Source organism: Dermochelys coriacea, chromosome 1 (assembly GCF_009764565.3).
Source record: "Dermochelys coriacea isolate rDerCor1 chromosome 1, rDerCor1.pri.v4, whole genome shotgun sequence".
NCBI classification, from domain to species: domain Eukaryota; kingdom Metazoa; phylum Chordata; order Testudines; family Dermochelyidae; genus Dermochelys; species Dermochelys coriacea.
The window spans coordinates 142,778,017-142,792,995 of NC_050068.2; the positions used below are offsets into that span (position 1 = coordinate 142,778,017).

Consider the following 14,979-nt stretch of genomic DNA (forward strand, 5'->3'; position numbering starts at 1 on the left):
CCATTTGGACTTCTCTGTGGTATGAGGCTCTGCTATATCTGCTTCCAAGTGGGTTTAGCCTGTTTACATCTGGTTTTAACAACCCCATTTTATGCAATTCCAAAACACTTCCAAATATAAGTATGCTACTGTAACATGGGGTTGAAATTTAATTTAATTTTCTCTCTATAGCAATAAAGAATATTTCACTAATCTCACCTAAATACAATTATGAGCAGCAAATTATTTGGAGCGAAGGTTTGAGACACAAATTAAAATTTCACAATACAGTTAAACTATAATGGGAGTTCACAAATAAATTCTAGGAATAAGGAACCACATTTTCTTTTACTTTTTATATCACCAAGCATGCTGTCAACATTTAATAAACAACTATGTTTGTACATCACTTCAATAGCCCTTTTGGGATGCATTAACTTTTACAGACACAAAAATCCGTGCCTTAAAAAGATTACAATCCGATAAGTCCTCATTCATCCACATGGCTGGATCCTTATGCAGAACCTCATTTAAGCCATGATAGATATGTCAAGATGTTCAATACGGATGTGACTGCAGGAGTGGATCCCAATCCTGCAAAGTTTCCCTCACGCATGGTCCTGTTGATTTGGATCAGACGCTAACTTATTTCAAACAAGTAGGGCTTTTCTTTTTTCTTCTCCCCCGCCCCCTAAACTGCTTTGCAGAATTTCTTCCTACCATGTCTCTCAAAGTGTTTGGAGTTTCATACAAATACACTTATAAAATTTGAAGTATTGAAGCTTAGTCCAATGGTCTCAGGTTTTTATTTTCTTTATTTAAAGACATGCATTTGGAGATTTTTTTTATTTTATATTTTAAAGACCTCTCCTTCCCCTAAAAAACGAAAGCCTCCTGTTCTGACAGCAGTCACATTCTTTACATATTTAAATGAAATCTGATGACCCCACTCACCTGAAAACACATCCATAAAGAATATAAATTGTAAATTACTACACTCTAAAATGTGAAATGTTTCCTCAGGAGTGGGTGAATAATTTCAGTTTCCAAATGTGACTGATGTCAGGACAGATCTCAACCATGGCTCACTCCTCAGTAAATGAACTAAAAATAAATTACTTATTGAGGGCTCTGACACGTTTCTCCCCCCCCCCCCATTTGTTTCGTTTTTTAAATGCCAAAACAAGCAGAATTTAGGCTAATTTCTTTTTCCACAAAAGAAAAAACTAAACTCATGGAAAAATCTGTTGACATCATATCAACCAAAGGGTTTCAGCAGATAATTGATCTCTTACTAGACAGAAATGCCATAACACTGCATTAGTTCTCCCAAAGTGGATCTGTATGTGAGCAACAACTGTGCACAAGATACACTTTCGAGTACCAGAGGAGACAAAAGAGCGTTCAATGAAAGCACAGGCTGATCAATCAATGGAGTCCTTAACATGTGCTCACTCACGCCCCTCTTTACATCAGACATATTCATGAGTTTTCTTCTTGTTTTTAAAAGGCTGTATATTAGATTTACGTTGTCTTCAGGATTAAATCAAAGTAACAAATATTACCATATGCTGTGAGCCTCAAAAAGCTAACAAAGGTCAGGACAGGTTAGAACTTGGATGGCAGAGTTCCTGCAACCAACCAGATACTGCAGAAAATGGTGGTGTTGACCCAATATGTAGAATTCTGCCTTGCATCAGTGGCCCCAGTCTGCTATTTAGGGGCATTGTGTTGATGGAAGTGTCATCTTTTGACTCTTTGACTTGTATGAAATTTAGGCTCAAATTTCCAAGCCGCTTTTGAAAATGGGATTTAGGAACCTTGGCCACTTAGCCACTTTTTGCAAGAGTAGGAGTGTTACTCCCAGTGCCAGTACAGATCATTCCATTCTGGCTACCTAAATTCCCCCTGCAGTTTCAGTCAGATACTATACTTTTCACTTTCTACCCTAAACTGTGGGTAGTGTTGTTATGTGTTATTAAACATCTGCCATGTTTTAACCTTAAAGGGGCTGATGCTGTGTTCCCTACAGTGTGTACAACAGTAAAAGAATTAAAGTGCTTTGGGATCCTTTGGGATGAAAAGCACCATTTGAATGTCAAGATAACATTGAACAGAAAATGACTGCACAGAATATATTTGCTTTAAACCTTCAATATTTGAGTTAGCAATTAAAAGTAGGTCTCAGGACATTTTATACCCCAGATTCTAATGCCTAAGGAAGACAAACTAACTATCATTCAATCAATGAAAAATTTTTTAAAAATTACACAGAAGAAATAGATATAAATTATTAGAATCACGTGTGTGCATATTTTCCTTCTATACAGAAAGCGAGAGAAGCACCATAGCCAGCTATCAGAATACTACTACACATCCAAGAGTGGGCTGCCTTTTCTAACAATTTGTTCATAGCATTACAGTTCAGACAGAAGCAAAAGTCACAAGAACCCATGACTTTCCTGCTATCCTCCCTAGAAGCCTGTTACCGACGGCCAATCCCCATTGCAATCCAGCATCTATACTGAGAAAACCTCATCTGCTCATGGGGGTTATATCAGACTTGATTCTTGCACCTATAGGTTCACCATTTGTTTCCTTCCTACATTTATAACTTGGAGGTCTGGCTGGACCAACAACTCTGTTTAGCAGAGTAGATACCATAATCCATGCCTTTAACACTTCAACTATTGTAATATGAAGTATTTGGAGCTAAGCATTATGAATACTCACGTTGAAACAGTTGCAACTACCTGCCTACTTAATATATAGAGCATCTAATCAAGAGCATGGCATCTGTGCTTTGGGATCTGTACTGGTTACCAATTGGCTTCCAAATAGAACTGATGTTGTTTATTCTAACCTATTAAATTCTATATGATACTTGGATGTGCCTACTTGAGAGACTGCCTCTCCCCCTGTGCAACACTGCTGCAGCTATAGACTGTAGCAGCCCTCGAGTTAGAATACCTTCACTATCAAGACGGTAAAGCTGGCAGACTGATGGCCATGACTTTACTCATTTAAGGCTCAAAATAGTCCAATTTTACTAACGTTTAGGGCATGCTGCATGGCCCAGCTGTTTCTTTTGGCTTTTTGGGTGTTGCTAGAATACAGGTGGCACAGGGTGGAGTTTGAGGTATTGTGGGATATGGGGCAGTATCTTATTGGGACTCTCAGTTGTTAGAAAGGGTTAGAGCTGATTGAATAATTGTGACAAATTATGTCATTTTCAGTGATGACAGAGTGCTAAGGTGCATATATTGTAATGTATTTTCCTAAATCAAAAGAAAAATAAAATAAAGACCAAATCCATCTTCTTACATTACGTTACTTGATGTTAATACAAGGCTCAATCTGTTTTTTAAGCATTCTAAAATTCATATGCTTATTCAGATTGTATTGCAAATTGCTGAGCCTCTGCTCCAAAAGGAGTCCCTGAAATACAGCTACCTTAAAAAGAAGTAATATCAAATTTTGTGGGGTTTTTTATAACTTTTTTTTTTTTTTTTGCATACACCTGTAGTTCAGGCTATGGATCTGATCATCCCCAAACCGATATCCCCAACTGGGGTTCGATCTCAGCTAGTGACAGGCTTTCCCTGCTGCTTTGGGGAAACAATATTTAAAAAAGACTTTTGAAGCACAAGTTGGATTTACAATGTGACTTGAGCCAAGATGATGAACAGGAGGAAGGGATTTACATACACGTAGCAGGATTGGGGCTCTGTTGCCAGTCAGACTACGTCTACACTATAAACTTAAGTGGACCTATGTTACGCTGACTTACAGCCACTGCAGTAATTGCTGCAATGGTTCATAACAACACTGCTCTTCTTCTGTCAGTGGTGCACGTCCTCACCAGGAGCACTTCCCACTGACTACAGAGGGGCAGTGTGGGGGGCTGAAAGCCAGGACACTCAGCTCCTCATGTAGCTCCCTGCTGGTAGCCCAGTGCCCCACCAGCAGCCTCTCCCTGCTCAGCTTCCCTCCGGGAATGGGGCTGGACACCAAGCACAGAGCTCCCCGCTGGGCACAACCATGTTCCCAGTGGGGAGCTGGAAGCTGACACACCAGGGGGACAGATAGGTTTCCAGAAGAGAGAGCCGTGCCCAGAGTCCGGTCAGCTGCCAGGCTCCTGGCAGGGAGCAGAGAGCCCGGGGCACAGACTAGCTCTCTGCAGGGAGTGAGGAGCCTAGGCGGCAGCCTGGTTTGGAGCAGAGACTGGGCAGCAGCTCGGCTGGGGAGTCGGGAGCCAGCTTTCTTGTCAATTTCACAGCTCTAGCAGAGCTATGAAATTGACAAGAATGACAGCCAATAGATGCAAGTAACAGCGTCTACGGGGACACTGCATGGCCCAAACTACACCTACATAAAATCTATGTATTTCGTGGAGGTGGAGTTATGTTGGTCTATTACGGCACTTACATTGACGGGAGCAAGGCTGTCGTGTGCGCACTGACATAATTAGGTGGATGTAAGCTGCATTAAGTTAACCTAATGCTGTACGGTAAACCAGGTCCGAGTGACTCAAGTAGACATGCAGTCAGCATTGAGACATGCTGTGAGCATTGAACCCAAGTAGCATTCAGGTACTGCAAGTTTGAGTAGTGCTGTCAGTAACTTTCTGAGAATATATGTTGTGCACATTAGTCACTCCACACCTGCATTCTGCAAATTTTACCCTGAGAAAAAAACATCTGGGTTAAGAACAAATATTTCAAAGTGCTCTAAAATCCACATGTACTCCTGCCAGGTTTTGAAGGGAAGGTATATTTTGGTATGTACAAAGAGAAACTTCAGCTTCCTTATGCTAATAGTTATTAACAGGCTCTTGCTATTTTCCCCAGACCAGCTTCCCTAGTTTCTTTGCAAAGTGTATATGTCTGCAGGGAGGCATTTTCCAGCTGGAAAGCATGTCTTTATATGTGTAGTACATACTTGGGCTGCTGTTCCTTTTGCTTCCAGCCCCCCGCCCCCCAAGGCAAACACTCACTAAAGGCCATGCCCACTGACTGTTTAAAAAGTAATACAGACCCGTATCTGGGGTGAGTTTCTGCCTCCAGAGAGCCCAACGCTTTAGGGGTCTGGTGACAAAGTCCAAAGAAATAAGATGACCAGACTTGTAATAAAGTTAAAATGACTCCTCCCAGGCATTTATGCTAGGATTCCAGGCTATCCCCAGTCATCTGAAGGTACCACCCAAATTAACATGGGAGAGATTGACAACAGCTCCAGCTCTCTTGCCCTCAGAGAAGGAGCCTGTTTATTAACCAACCCCCATTCCCAGTATACCCCATACACATTCCAGCAGCCCTTCCTAGGACCACTCCTCCATGGACTCCCTCCAGATGGCTGAGAGAGAAGGGAGCTTTGCTGCACCTACACTTCAAGACACTGGTCCCAGACAGACAGACAGCCTTGGACCTCCTCAAGCCACAAACTGGGACTACCTCCTTTCTATTAATGGCTGCTTCATTTCCTGGGTCTCTTTGTAATAAACCTCCTGGAATAGATCATGGCCCCAGAGAACTCCTTCCTCAGTCTTAAAGGGTCAGTGCATCACATCATACCTCCCTAGTTTAGTTTGTCATGTTGCTATATCTTCTGGCTCACAATAATTTTAACAACACTTTGTTAGTCTTGCAAGACTAGCTTTTTAACTGGAGTTAATCTGCAAAATATGAGATGGACGGCAATCCTATAATACAGCTGTTGGTGTTAATTCAGAGGGGGTGTGTGTGTGTGTGCGCGCGCGAGAAATACAAGTACCATAGACAGATATTTAGAAGAGGCAGAGCAGCTCAGGAGCTAGGAACGTAAGACTCAAGTCTACAGATGGAATTGTCCATGAATTCAAAAGCACAGTATCTTTAAGTTATGCATCTGAACCTGTATTTCTTTAAATGGCCAGTAAAATCAAAACAGTGATCTGACACCAGAGACTATCTCCCCTGCACATAATTCTAAGTAAACTTCTCCCTGGAAATAACTGATTTGGCTTTTTACAGGCACCGTGCTTCACTAAACTGTCTGCATACACTTCTCAGTTGTCACAATTTGTTTAATATGTTCTATGAGCCATACAAGATGGACACAAAGCTGTTTCAGTTCACTAGTCTGTATGAAGGGTAACTGAAATTTCTATTAACCAGAAGAACCCAAGCAAAGCACTAAGATGCTTAACAGGAAACCCTCTACATAAACTTGAGGCAGGATGTAAAATACAAATCAAACATTCTCTCATAAAGTAACCACCTCATTAAAAGGTCCACATTTCTTAACAAATCAATGCAAAGTATCAGATACACATAGCTTTCATTTTTAGCACAATCCAGTTTCTGTTGCAATTTATGTTTGACTCAATCACAGAAAAGGCATGGCCACAATTTTGGTGCAAAATGATAAGTCAGTCATTCTTCTGTGGCTCTGCTGATCTGTGACTCTCTGTTTCCTTGCGCTAATGCTGCATGCTGATTTGTTGGTTTCACTTCATTCTTCACATTTCTCCACATTTTTCTCTGATTTAGGGTCAGGAGTTTCTTTGAAATCCTTCAGTTTATATTACAAAATTAAACTCTGTGGGCACATTCGAATACTTCAAACAGGAGGGGCCTTTTCTTTAAAAAAAAAAAAAAAAAAAAAAAACTCTTCATGTACTTATGTCCTTCAGAAGGGGTTTTCCCACAAATCCTTACCAGCTTAACTTTCTGCTGTGATTATGAGCCTCGATATGCTGTAACAAAAGGTACAGCTTCAACACTATTGTGCTGTTAGTAGTCTTAACATTGCTTCAAAACCAAGTAAAATTATGCCATGTGTAAGGCTATACCTACTTTACAAGCTGCAGTTAAGCTGCTATAGCACTGCAGTACAGACAGTTGCTACAGTGACAAAAGGAATTTTTCTGTCACTGTAGTAAATCCAACCTCTTGAGAGGTGGTAGCTAGGTCAACAGACGAATTCTTCCGTTGACTTAGTGGTGTCTATTCTGGGGCTTAGATCAGCTTAACAACATCTCTCAGCACCGTGAAAAATTCCTGAATGACATAGGTAGGCTGACCTAAGATTTAGGTGTAGATGAGGCCTAAGTCTGAATCACAGACCTTACGTTACTGTGACTTTGCAATTGCTCACTGTAAGTTATACGGTCATTCTAAAAACATGAATCTCCCCCTGCCCCATCCTCATCCATCCCTTGGCGTCCCTGACCCCTTTTTCTAAATATCTGTCTATGGTACTTACATCCCCCCCGCCCACACACACACACACATTACTGATGCATCTGAGCACCTCACATTTTTCTTTCAGCATAGTTCTCTTCAACCCCATGATGTAGTAAAGTAGTATTTATCCACATATCCACAGCGCTGAGGCACAAGACAGGCTGATTTGTCAAAAGTCACCCAGGAAGTCTGTAGTGGAGCAGGAAATTGAACCTATGTCTCCCACGTCTCAGGCTAACCACTACACCAGTAAATCCCAAACTTCTTCATGCCATGACCCCCTTTGCGCTCATATCTGTTAATGCAACTCCCCTGGTACTTAGAATTCATGCTGGCTTTGCGCAAACAAACACTCCATCTTAAACAGTCTACTTTGAAAACTATGGGGGGGGTAGCCAGGCCCAGATTAACCACTGTGAGTTTGGTGCACTTGCACAGGGGCACCAACTACCAGACTAAACAAAAAGGAGAGGCAATTGAAGGCCCGGGGGCCACATTCAACCTACCAGATCATTTTATTTGGACCTCCACCCCGCATGCTGGAAGGTGGGGGGAATCCCCACCTTTCCTGATCTCACTGTGATGGTCCTGCATCCGTCACATGGAGCTTGGGACCTTCTGCTGGCCATAAAAGGCATGATGCTGCCGCAAGAGCACTCTATTGCTCGGGGAGCAGACGGTGCTGCCCAGCTGTCTGCTTAAACTTTCTTGCATTTTCTCCCCCCACCACCCCCGATCTCACAGCCCCCTGGTGATCTCTGCATCATGTCCCACAGTGTGGGAACCCCTGCACCAGACCATCCTTCCTCTCTTCAAGTACATCAGTTTCATAAGTTATGCAATGTATTACTAAGATAATTACTGGTGTGCAGTAGCTAACCCCCAGACATTGGAGGAAGTGTTCTCCATCATTACAACTGATCCTAACACAAAGCCAATCAGAACAGAGTTCTAAGTTTGCCAAGCCATCTCTTTGTTCAAAATATTACTATTTTCCCTTAAATCATAAAGCCTCTTGCACCTCTTCTTGTAGACAACCATACATACTGCAACTGCACCTCATTTGGCCAGAGGCCAAAACAAGTCTTTTGAGTACCAAACTACCAACTGGGTGGCTGGAAACATGCAAGGAACAAAGGCCAACTAAGCAGTGCTGAGATTAAAGTAATTTAGGGGTTTTGGAACCTTAGTACCTTGAAGTCCAACCACCCTACAGTCGGACTGAAGGAGCAGAGAAGTTAGCCTGCTGAGACGGGAGTGAGAATTGGAGAAACAAGGGACATGCATGAGTTATGAGTGGATGGGAATGTGAAATGAACCATAGCAGGGCTGGAACATAGGCTTCACTCCTCTCTGGTGGAAGAAAATCTGACACTGCTACTGGTGTTTGATTCAGGACAGAAGGGGGACAAGAAAGAAAATGTGATTTAATTCAAAGGAACACAAAATAGTAAACATGCAGACATTTAATAATCTTTATTAATGCTGATAATGTATTGTGAATGACATTAAGATCCCAAAATGCTTGCCATACTCTACACAAAATACATTTATCCAAACAGCCTGCTTCATCATCAAAATGCAGCCACATCTGTGGCAGGAAGCTATAATCTTTGAACAACATAACAGGGCAGAAGGGATGTATGCTTTATTGAACTGAAAGTACAAATGAATGTTAGGTAGGTTAGAATGAATAATCACTCAATTGTATTTTAGCCAGGACCCTGGGTCAACATGTTGGCTCTTGCAAAAAGTGCCAAAAATATTTTAATAACTCAGTATTTGAAAGATTGTACTTTCAGTAATACAGTGTTGGCAGCACTGTGACAGGGCACAGATTCAGAAGATGACTACCTCTGAAAGAATCAAACTTGTGAGAATTTATCATCAGAATTTAGGTAACTTGTCCAAAGATATTAAATAAAATAGTACATTTCTCTCTCTAAACACATATAAGCTATTTACCTCTACAAAGTACTATTTGTTTTAAGGCCTGGATGATAGGAGTGTCCAGAGTCTAGTAAAACAGTGCAAGAGTAAGTCATTATGCTGCTGCATTGCCTACCAGCAAAGCTACCTCAATTTTCATAAATATTTACCCCCTCCCCCCAAAAAAACAAAATTGAGGAAAGCAGTTTGATAAGGGGTTCTATTTTACTTTTCCAATGAGTTACTACTAATGAAGTTCACAATTTTAATGTTACTTTGAAGTAGACAAAATCCTTTGAAGCAACTGGTAAACTTTTTCTTAAGGTTCAGATCTAGTCCATAAAAGTTTGTATCTGCAGACATGGCAGGATCAGAATCATTCATTCACAACACTCCCCTCTTCTTTCTTAGTACCCTTAGCTGATTATATCTTAGTGGTGTAGAAAAAAAATTCCCAACAAAATTTCTGGGAAGCCTAGACTGAAACTTGTTTAAGATATTCCCAGTACTTAGAGAGAAAGTATCTTTTTTTTGTCTTCAGAGCCATAAGATCAACTTTTTTTTTTGGTTTACAACCAGAGCAATTCAAGTCTCAATCTATCATCCTCTACCCCAACCATCAATGTTGTGCCTTTAAATTATCCTCTATTTTGGAAATTAAATCCCTTTGACTTTTTACCTTGTCACTTGCTTTTTTTCCAAATTTCTTCTTTTTAGGACTATCCTTCCAGAGAGATTCTACAGCTACATATCCTTGCAGACTCCAGTCATACAACCTTGAACCAATGACCTTTAAAACAAGAGGTTAGAAGAGCAATCAGTTTAAGAACCATCTGAGAAGGGTTTATTCTTATTACAATATAAATGGTTCCATAATCCACCAAACACCCTTAACTGGGACTGTTTTACAAAACAATCATGCTGCTAAAGTATGGAATGTACAGCTTCACAAAAAACACACCATAAACAGGATGACAACAAAAAATCCCCATAAAAATGGTTTACTATGATACAGTGTTTGGAACAAAGTATAAAGAGAGATGAATTTTAAAATAACCTTAAGCAATTCTGAAATGTAAGCAATTTGCGGGTTTTGAAACTCCAGTACACTGCCGTATATGCATTTCAGATTTTGCTATTTTAAAATAATTTTAGTTTTTGTAATACCATTTTAGAAAGATTAGTAATATTTTCCCTATTGATTTTGCCACCATTTGATAATTTTACATTTCACAGCTTTGCTCCGACAACAGGAATCAACATAAGTAGTTCCCTTCTGATTACTTTTGTCTGTCCATCATTATCACAAATGTCAGCAAGATTATATACAGTTCTCTGAAAAGTGTCTGTTAGTAAACTCCTAAAATACAAAGGAACCAGTCACGCCCACAGTTTTGGCTATGTCCCACCAAAATGGAGTTGTCCTGAGGCCTTTCCCCACTCAGCCTCCTCCACCTGAGGCCCTGCCTATGTCCTGTCCCCCCAGAGAATGCCCCCTCCCACGCCTCTCTCCGCCCCCACTGCCAAAGGCCTCTTTGCCTGCACCTCTCTGCCTCTCAGGGCGCGAGCAGCAGGGCCGTATGGAAAGCGACAGAGAACCACGAGTGAGGGAGGGGACAGCCGTGGGGGAAAGGGCCAGAGAAACAAGAGCGGCAGGGGCCAGCTGGGAGGAGTGGGATGTGGGAGTGGGGCCTTCAGGCAGAGCATCGGAGGGGCCATAGCCTGGGCACCATTTCGACGGTGGTGCTCCAAAGGGGACAGGCCAGCGGCACATCTTCAGAAGGATGTGCGATACATACTGTTTGGGGAGGTTTAGCCTTCCCAGCCTATTACACCCGCTGCCCCTGTCTTCAGCCTAAGGCTGAAAATGAAAAATGGCCTCATATTGGCCTTCTTTCAGATGGCAAAGAACAAAAGAAATGGACGTTCTGCTTGCCTAGACACTTACTAAATACAATTTTTAGACTGGAAGCTCTTCAGGGTATAGACTGTATCTTATGGTGTTCGTACAGCAGCTAGCACAATGCAGTCCCAGCAGTTAGCACAATAGAGTCCTGAATCTGACTCGGGCTTCTAGAGCAGTGTTTCTCAATCAGGGGCATGCGTACCCTTGAAGGTACGCTGAGATCTTCCGGGGGGAACATAAACTCATCTAGATATTTGCCAAGTTTTAGAACAGGATACATAAAAAGCACTAGTGAAGTCAGTACAAACTAAATTTTCATACAGATAACTTGTTTATTGCTCCATATACTATACACTGAAATGTAAGTACAATATTTATATTCCAATTGATTTATTTTATTATATGGTAAAAGAGAAAGTAAGCAATTTTTCAGTAATAGTGTGCTATGACATTTTTATGTCTGATTTTGTAAGCAAATAGTTTTTAAATAAGGTGAAACTTGGGGTATGCAAGACAAATCAGACTCCTGAAAGGGGTACAGCAGTCTGGAAAGGTTGAGAGCCACTGCTCTAGACTATATTGTACATTTTATGCACATAAACCACACCCTACTTTTGGAGGATTGTGGATAACAAAATTGTGTGCATGTTCCATCCAAACTGCAATGAGGAGCAACTTCTTCTCTGTGGAGTACATAAGACAGACCAGTTCTCCTTTTCTGACTGCTGTCATATCTGCCACTGAAATCAAAATAGTTAGGATTTTCAGATGCAGGTCAGATCAACAGCTTGTCTGCCTATTTACAAGTTTCTAATGAACTCACCACATATTCTTGATAGAGAAAATAATGCACAACACACAGGAATCGTCCTCCTGCCTTAAAATCAAGTTGAATTTTCAAATGGTAAGAAGCAGCTGTAGCATTCCATTCTCTCAGTCATCCTTAGCATGGATGCTTCTCAGAACTTCATTACAATGCACCATTAAACTTTACTGTTTATGCTAGGAGAAGGTTTTACCATACAACATACCCCATGTCAGTGTGTGGTTAAAGATAAACACCTTGTTACCATTTAGAATAGGAAAATGGACTAAAAAGAACCAAAAAGAAAAGGAGTACTTGTGGCACCTTAGAGACTAACAAATTTATTAGAGCATAAGCTTTCGTGAGCTACAGCTCACTTCATCGGATGCATCCGATGAAATGAGCTGTAGCTCACGAAAGCTTATGCTCTAATAAATTTGTTAGTCTCTAAGGTGCCACAAGTACTCCTTTTCTTTTTGCGAATACAGACTAACACGGCTGCTACTCTTAAAAGAATATCTGAGGAACACTATTTCCCCATGTTATTTCTCCCCCCACCCCACACCACACCCCACTGTTCCTTTATACAAAGGTATAAACCTTTGTACTCTTGTCTAGCTTTTGAAATATTATCTCCCAAATATTTAGACAAACTAGTAATTTGCTTCAGAACAGCTTATACTTCATTAACAAAATATTCTGCTTCCTCTTAACATAGAATGCTGCAGTTATGTGGGGATCATCATTAGAAAGCTGCAAGAAGTGCAAACTTACCAGAGTAAAAATAAAAAACACTCCTTTCATCTGTGGTGCCAGTACGAATACAGCTATCAAAACATGATGAAGGAAAACCAACAACTGTCTGTAGGCAACAGCTGCCTTTTCCTGGTTATAAAAATTCCTCCAGTACATGCTCTTTAATCTATACACAGCAAAGGGCAACATGATGCAAAAAAGTGTCAACTGTGATGAAGTACTGATTTAATCTCTTATTTTGGGTCTTTGCATTGTTTTTAAGGCCATAAATTACTGAAGTACTCTTACAAACTCATGAATGACTGAAGATTTTCAAGCTGCATATGGGCTCAGTCCTGCAATTGTTTCAAACCTAAATATCCCAGAGTTCACTATATTTGAGTTCACGGAATTCAATGGAATTATGAATGTACAATGACTGCAGAACTGGGCCTTGCTTTCACATTTTGGAATTCTTTTTTGTGAGTTAGAAAGCTGGGAAAATTTCTGTCAAAGAAAAGCACTTACAGCATAAACAAAAACTGCAAGCAACAAACTTAGGGCTTCAGACAGACAGAAACAAAATGTTTCCAAAGCACAGACTACCCATTTAAATGATAACATCCAAACCTCGTCTATATGCTTTTTGCTCCAGGGGTATGTAATTTCCTTAGCGTTAGGTACAGTCCTTTAGATTTAACATTACTGTTTTTTCAAAAAATATTAGCTCTGACGGAGCTATGTTCAAGAGCTTTGCCACATTCCAGTTTCTCTCCTTTTAATGCCTGGCGTTGTCACGGCAAGTAAAAGGGAGTAATACAAAATCTCAGACTTTCAACTGAGAGCTTGCAGAAGACAACAGTTTTTCCAGGCCTTCAGAAAAGTATTTTAGTAACTCCAGATTTGGCTTAAACCGAAAGATGACAAAAATATAGTTCCTCTTTCATTAGTGTTAAATTCCAGTATGGCAAAATATTTCTTAAACTTCCACTGAATTCAACATAAAAAGTACAAATATGTTTAACTCCACGGTAATATTTAAATAAACACTGAAAAGTCAGCAAGTTGTCAGGAGAGGTTCTGAAGAAACTTGAAAGTGGGTTTACATTGTGCTTAGTGAAAAGAAAAGGAGGACTTGTGGCACCTTAGAGACTCACAAATTTATTTGAGCATAAGCTTTCGTGAGCTACAGCTCACTTCATCGGCTGCATTCGGTGGAAAACACAGTGGGGAAATTTATATACACACACAGAGAACATGAAACAATGGGTTTTATCCTACACACTGTAAGGAGAGTGATCACTTAAGATGAGCCATCACCGGGGGGGGGGGGGAGGGGGGGAACCTTTCATAGTGACAAGCAAGGTGGGCCATTTCCAGCAGTTAACAAGAACATCTGAGGAACAGTGGGGGGTGGGGTGGGGTGGAGAAATAACATGGGGAAATAGTTCTGCTTAGTGTGTCTCAAATATCTCTGGGCCTAGCGCAATACAGTAGAACCTCGGCGTTGCAAACACCTCAAGAATGGAGGCTGTTTGTAACTCTGAAATGTTGGTAACTCTGAACAAAACATTATGGTTGTTCTTTCAAAAGTTTTCAACTGAATGTTGACTTAATACAGCTTTGAAACTTTACTATGTAGAAGAAAAATGCTGCTTTCCTCCCTGTTTTTTTTAGTAGTTTACATTTAACACAGTACTGTACTTGCTGCTTTTTTTTTTTTTTTAATCTCTGCTGCTGCCAGATCGTGTACATCCAGTTCCAAATAAGGTGTGTGGTTGATTGGTCAGTTCGTAACTCTGAGGTCCTACTGTACCCCAAGCACATAAACAACTTTCCCCTTCCTATTGTGTACATACAAAATTAACTACAGTATTCTAATTTCAATACATACAGGTTATCAAGCAGAATTAAGGGTAATGGCTCTCTATCAGTACAGCCTCGTGGGAACCTTAACTGAGAATTTGCTGACTTTTTAGTATGTATACTGTAACCTTTAAACATTGTAGTCAGTTTAGTTTATTGTCAAGGGAATAAATCTTGACAATAACTGTACGCTGGCAAAGATTTTTCCTTGCAAGAAGCAGTGAGCATGAATCAAAATGACTGAAAACTCTTCTATGGTGCAAAGAGGTTGATTTTGGTAGTTTAGTAGCAGATGCTTTTTCCAGACTGAAGCTGAACAAGAGGTAAGTGCAAAATGCAGGTAAGTGTAACAACAGATCTATATTTTATCTTGGATAGAAAGCAGAACAGCTTTATCACATCAGTGGAAGTTCTGCCAAAGCCACAAATATTAGAACAATCTGCCCAAGCTTGTCTGCTAGGTGCAGGTCAAAGACAGCTCAACACATCTTCACAACACAGAGCTTTAGATTTTGTTCTAAGGTAAAAGGAAC

At 40.6% G+C, this 14,979-nt stretch overlaps 1 protein-coding gene across 4 annotated transcripts in view; it reads right to left on the reverse strand.

Annotated features, from left to right (window-relative positions):
* APOO (apolipoprotein O) overlaps positions 1–14,979 on the reverse strand; it is a 90,089-nt gene that overhangs the window by 26,495 nt on the left and 48,615 nt on the right. For 3 of the 4 annotated variants that reach the window (XR_006277864.1, XR_006277865.1, XM_038416659.2), the window contains exon 7: positions 9,814–9,924. Coding sequence is in view for 2 of the 4 variants with exons in the window: in XM_038416659.2 (XP_038272587.1) it covers positions 9,814–9,924 (111 nt within the window). In the remaining 2 variants the exon portion in view is untranslated. Of the gene's footprint in view, positions 1–1,198; positions 9,062–9,813; positions 9,925–14,979 lie in introns of those variants that run through there. The other variant, XM_043504919.1, reaches the window with a different exon arrangement.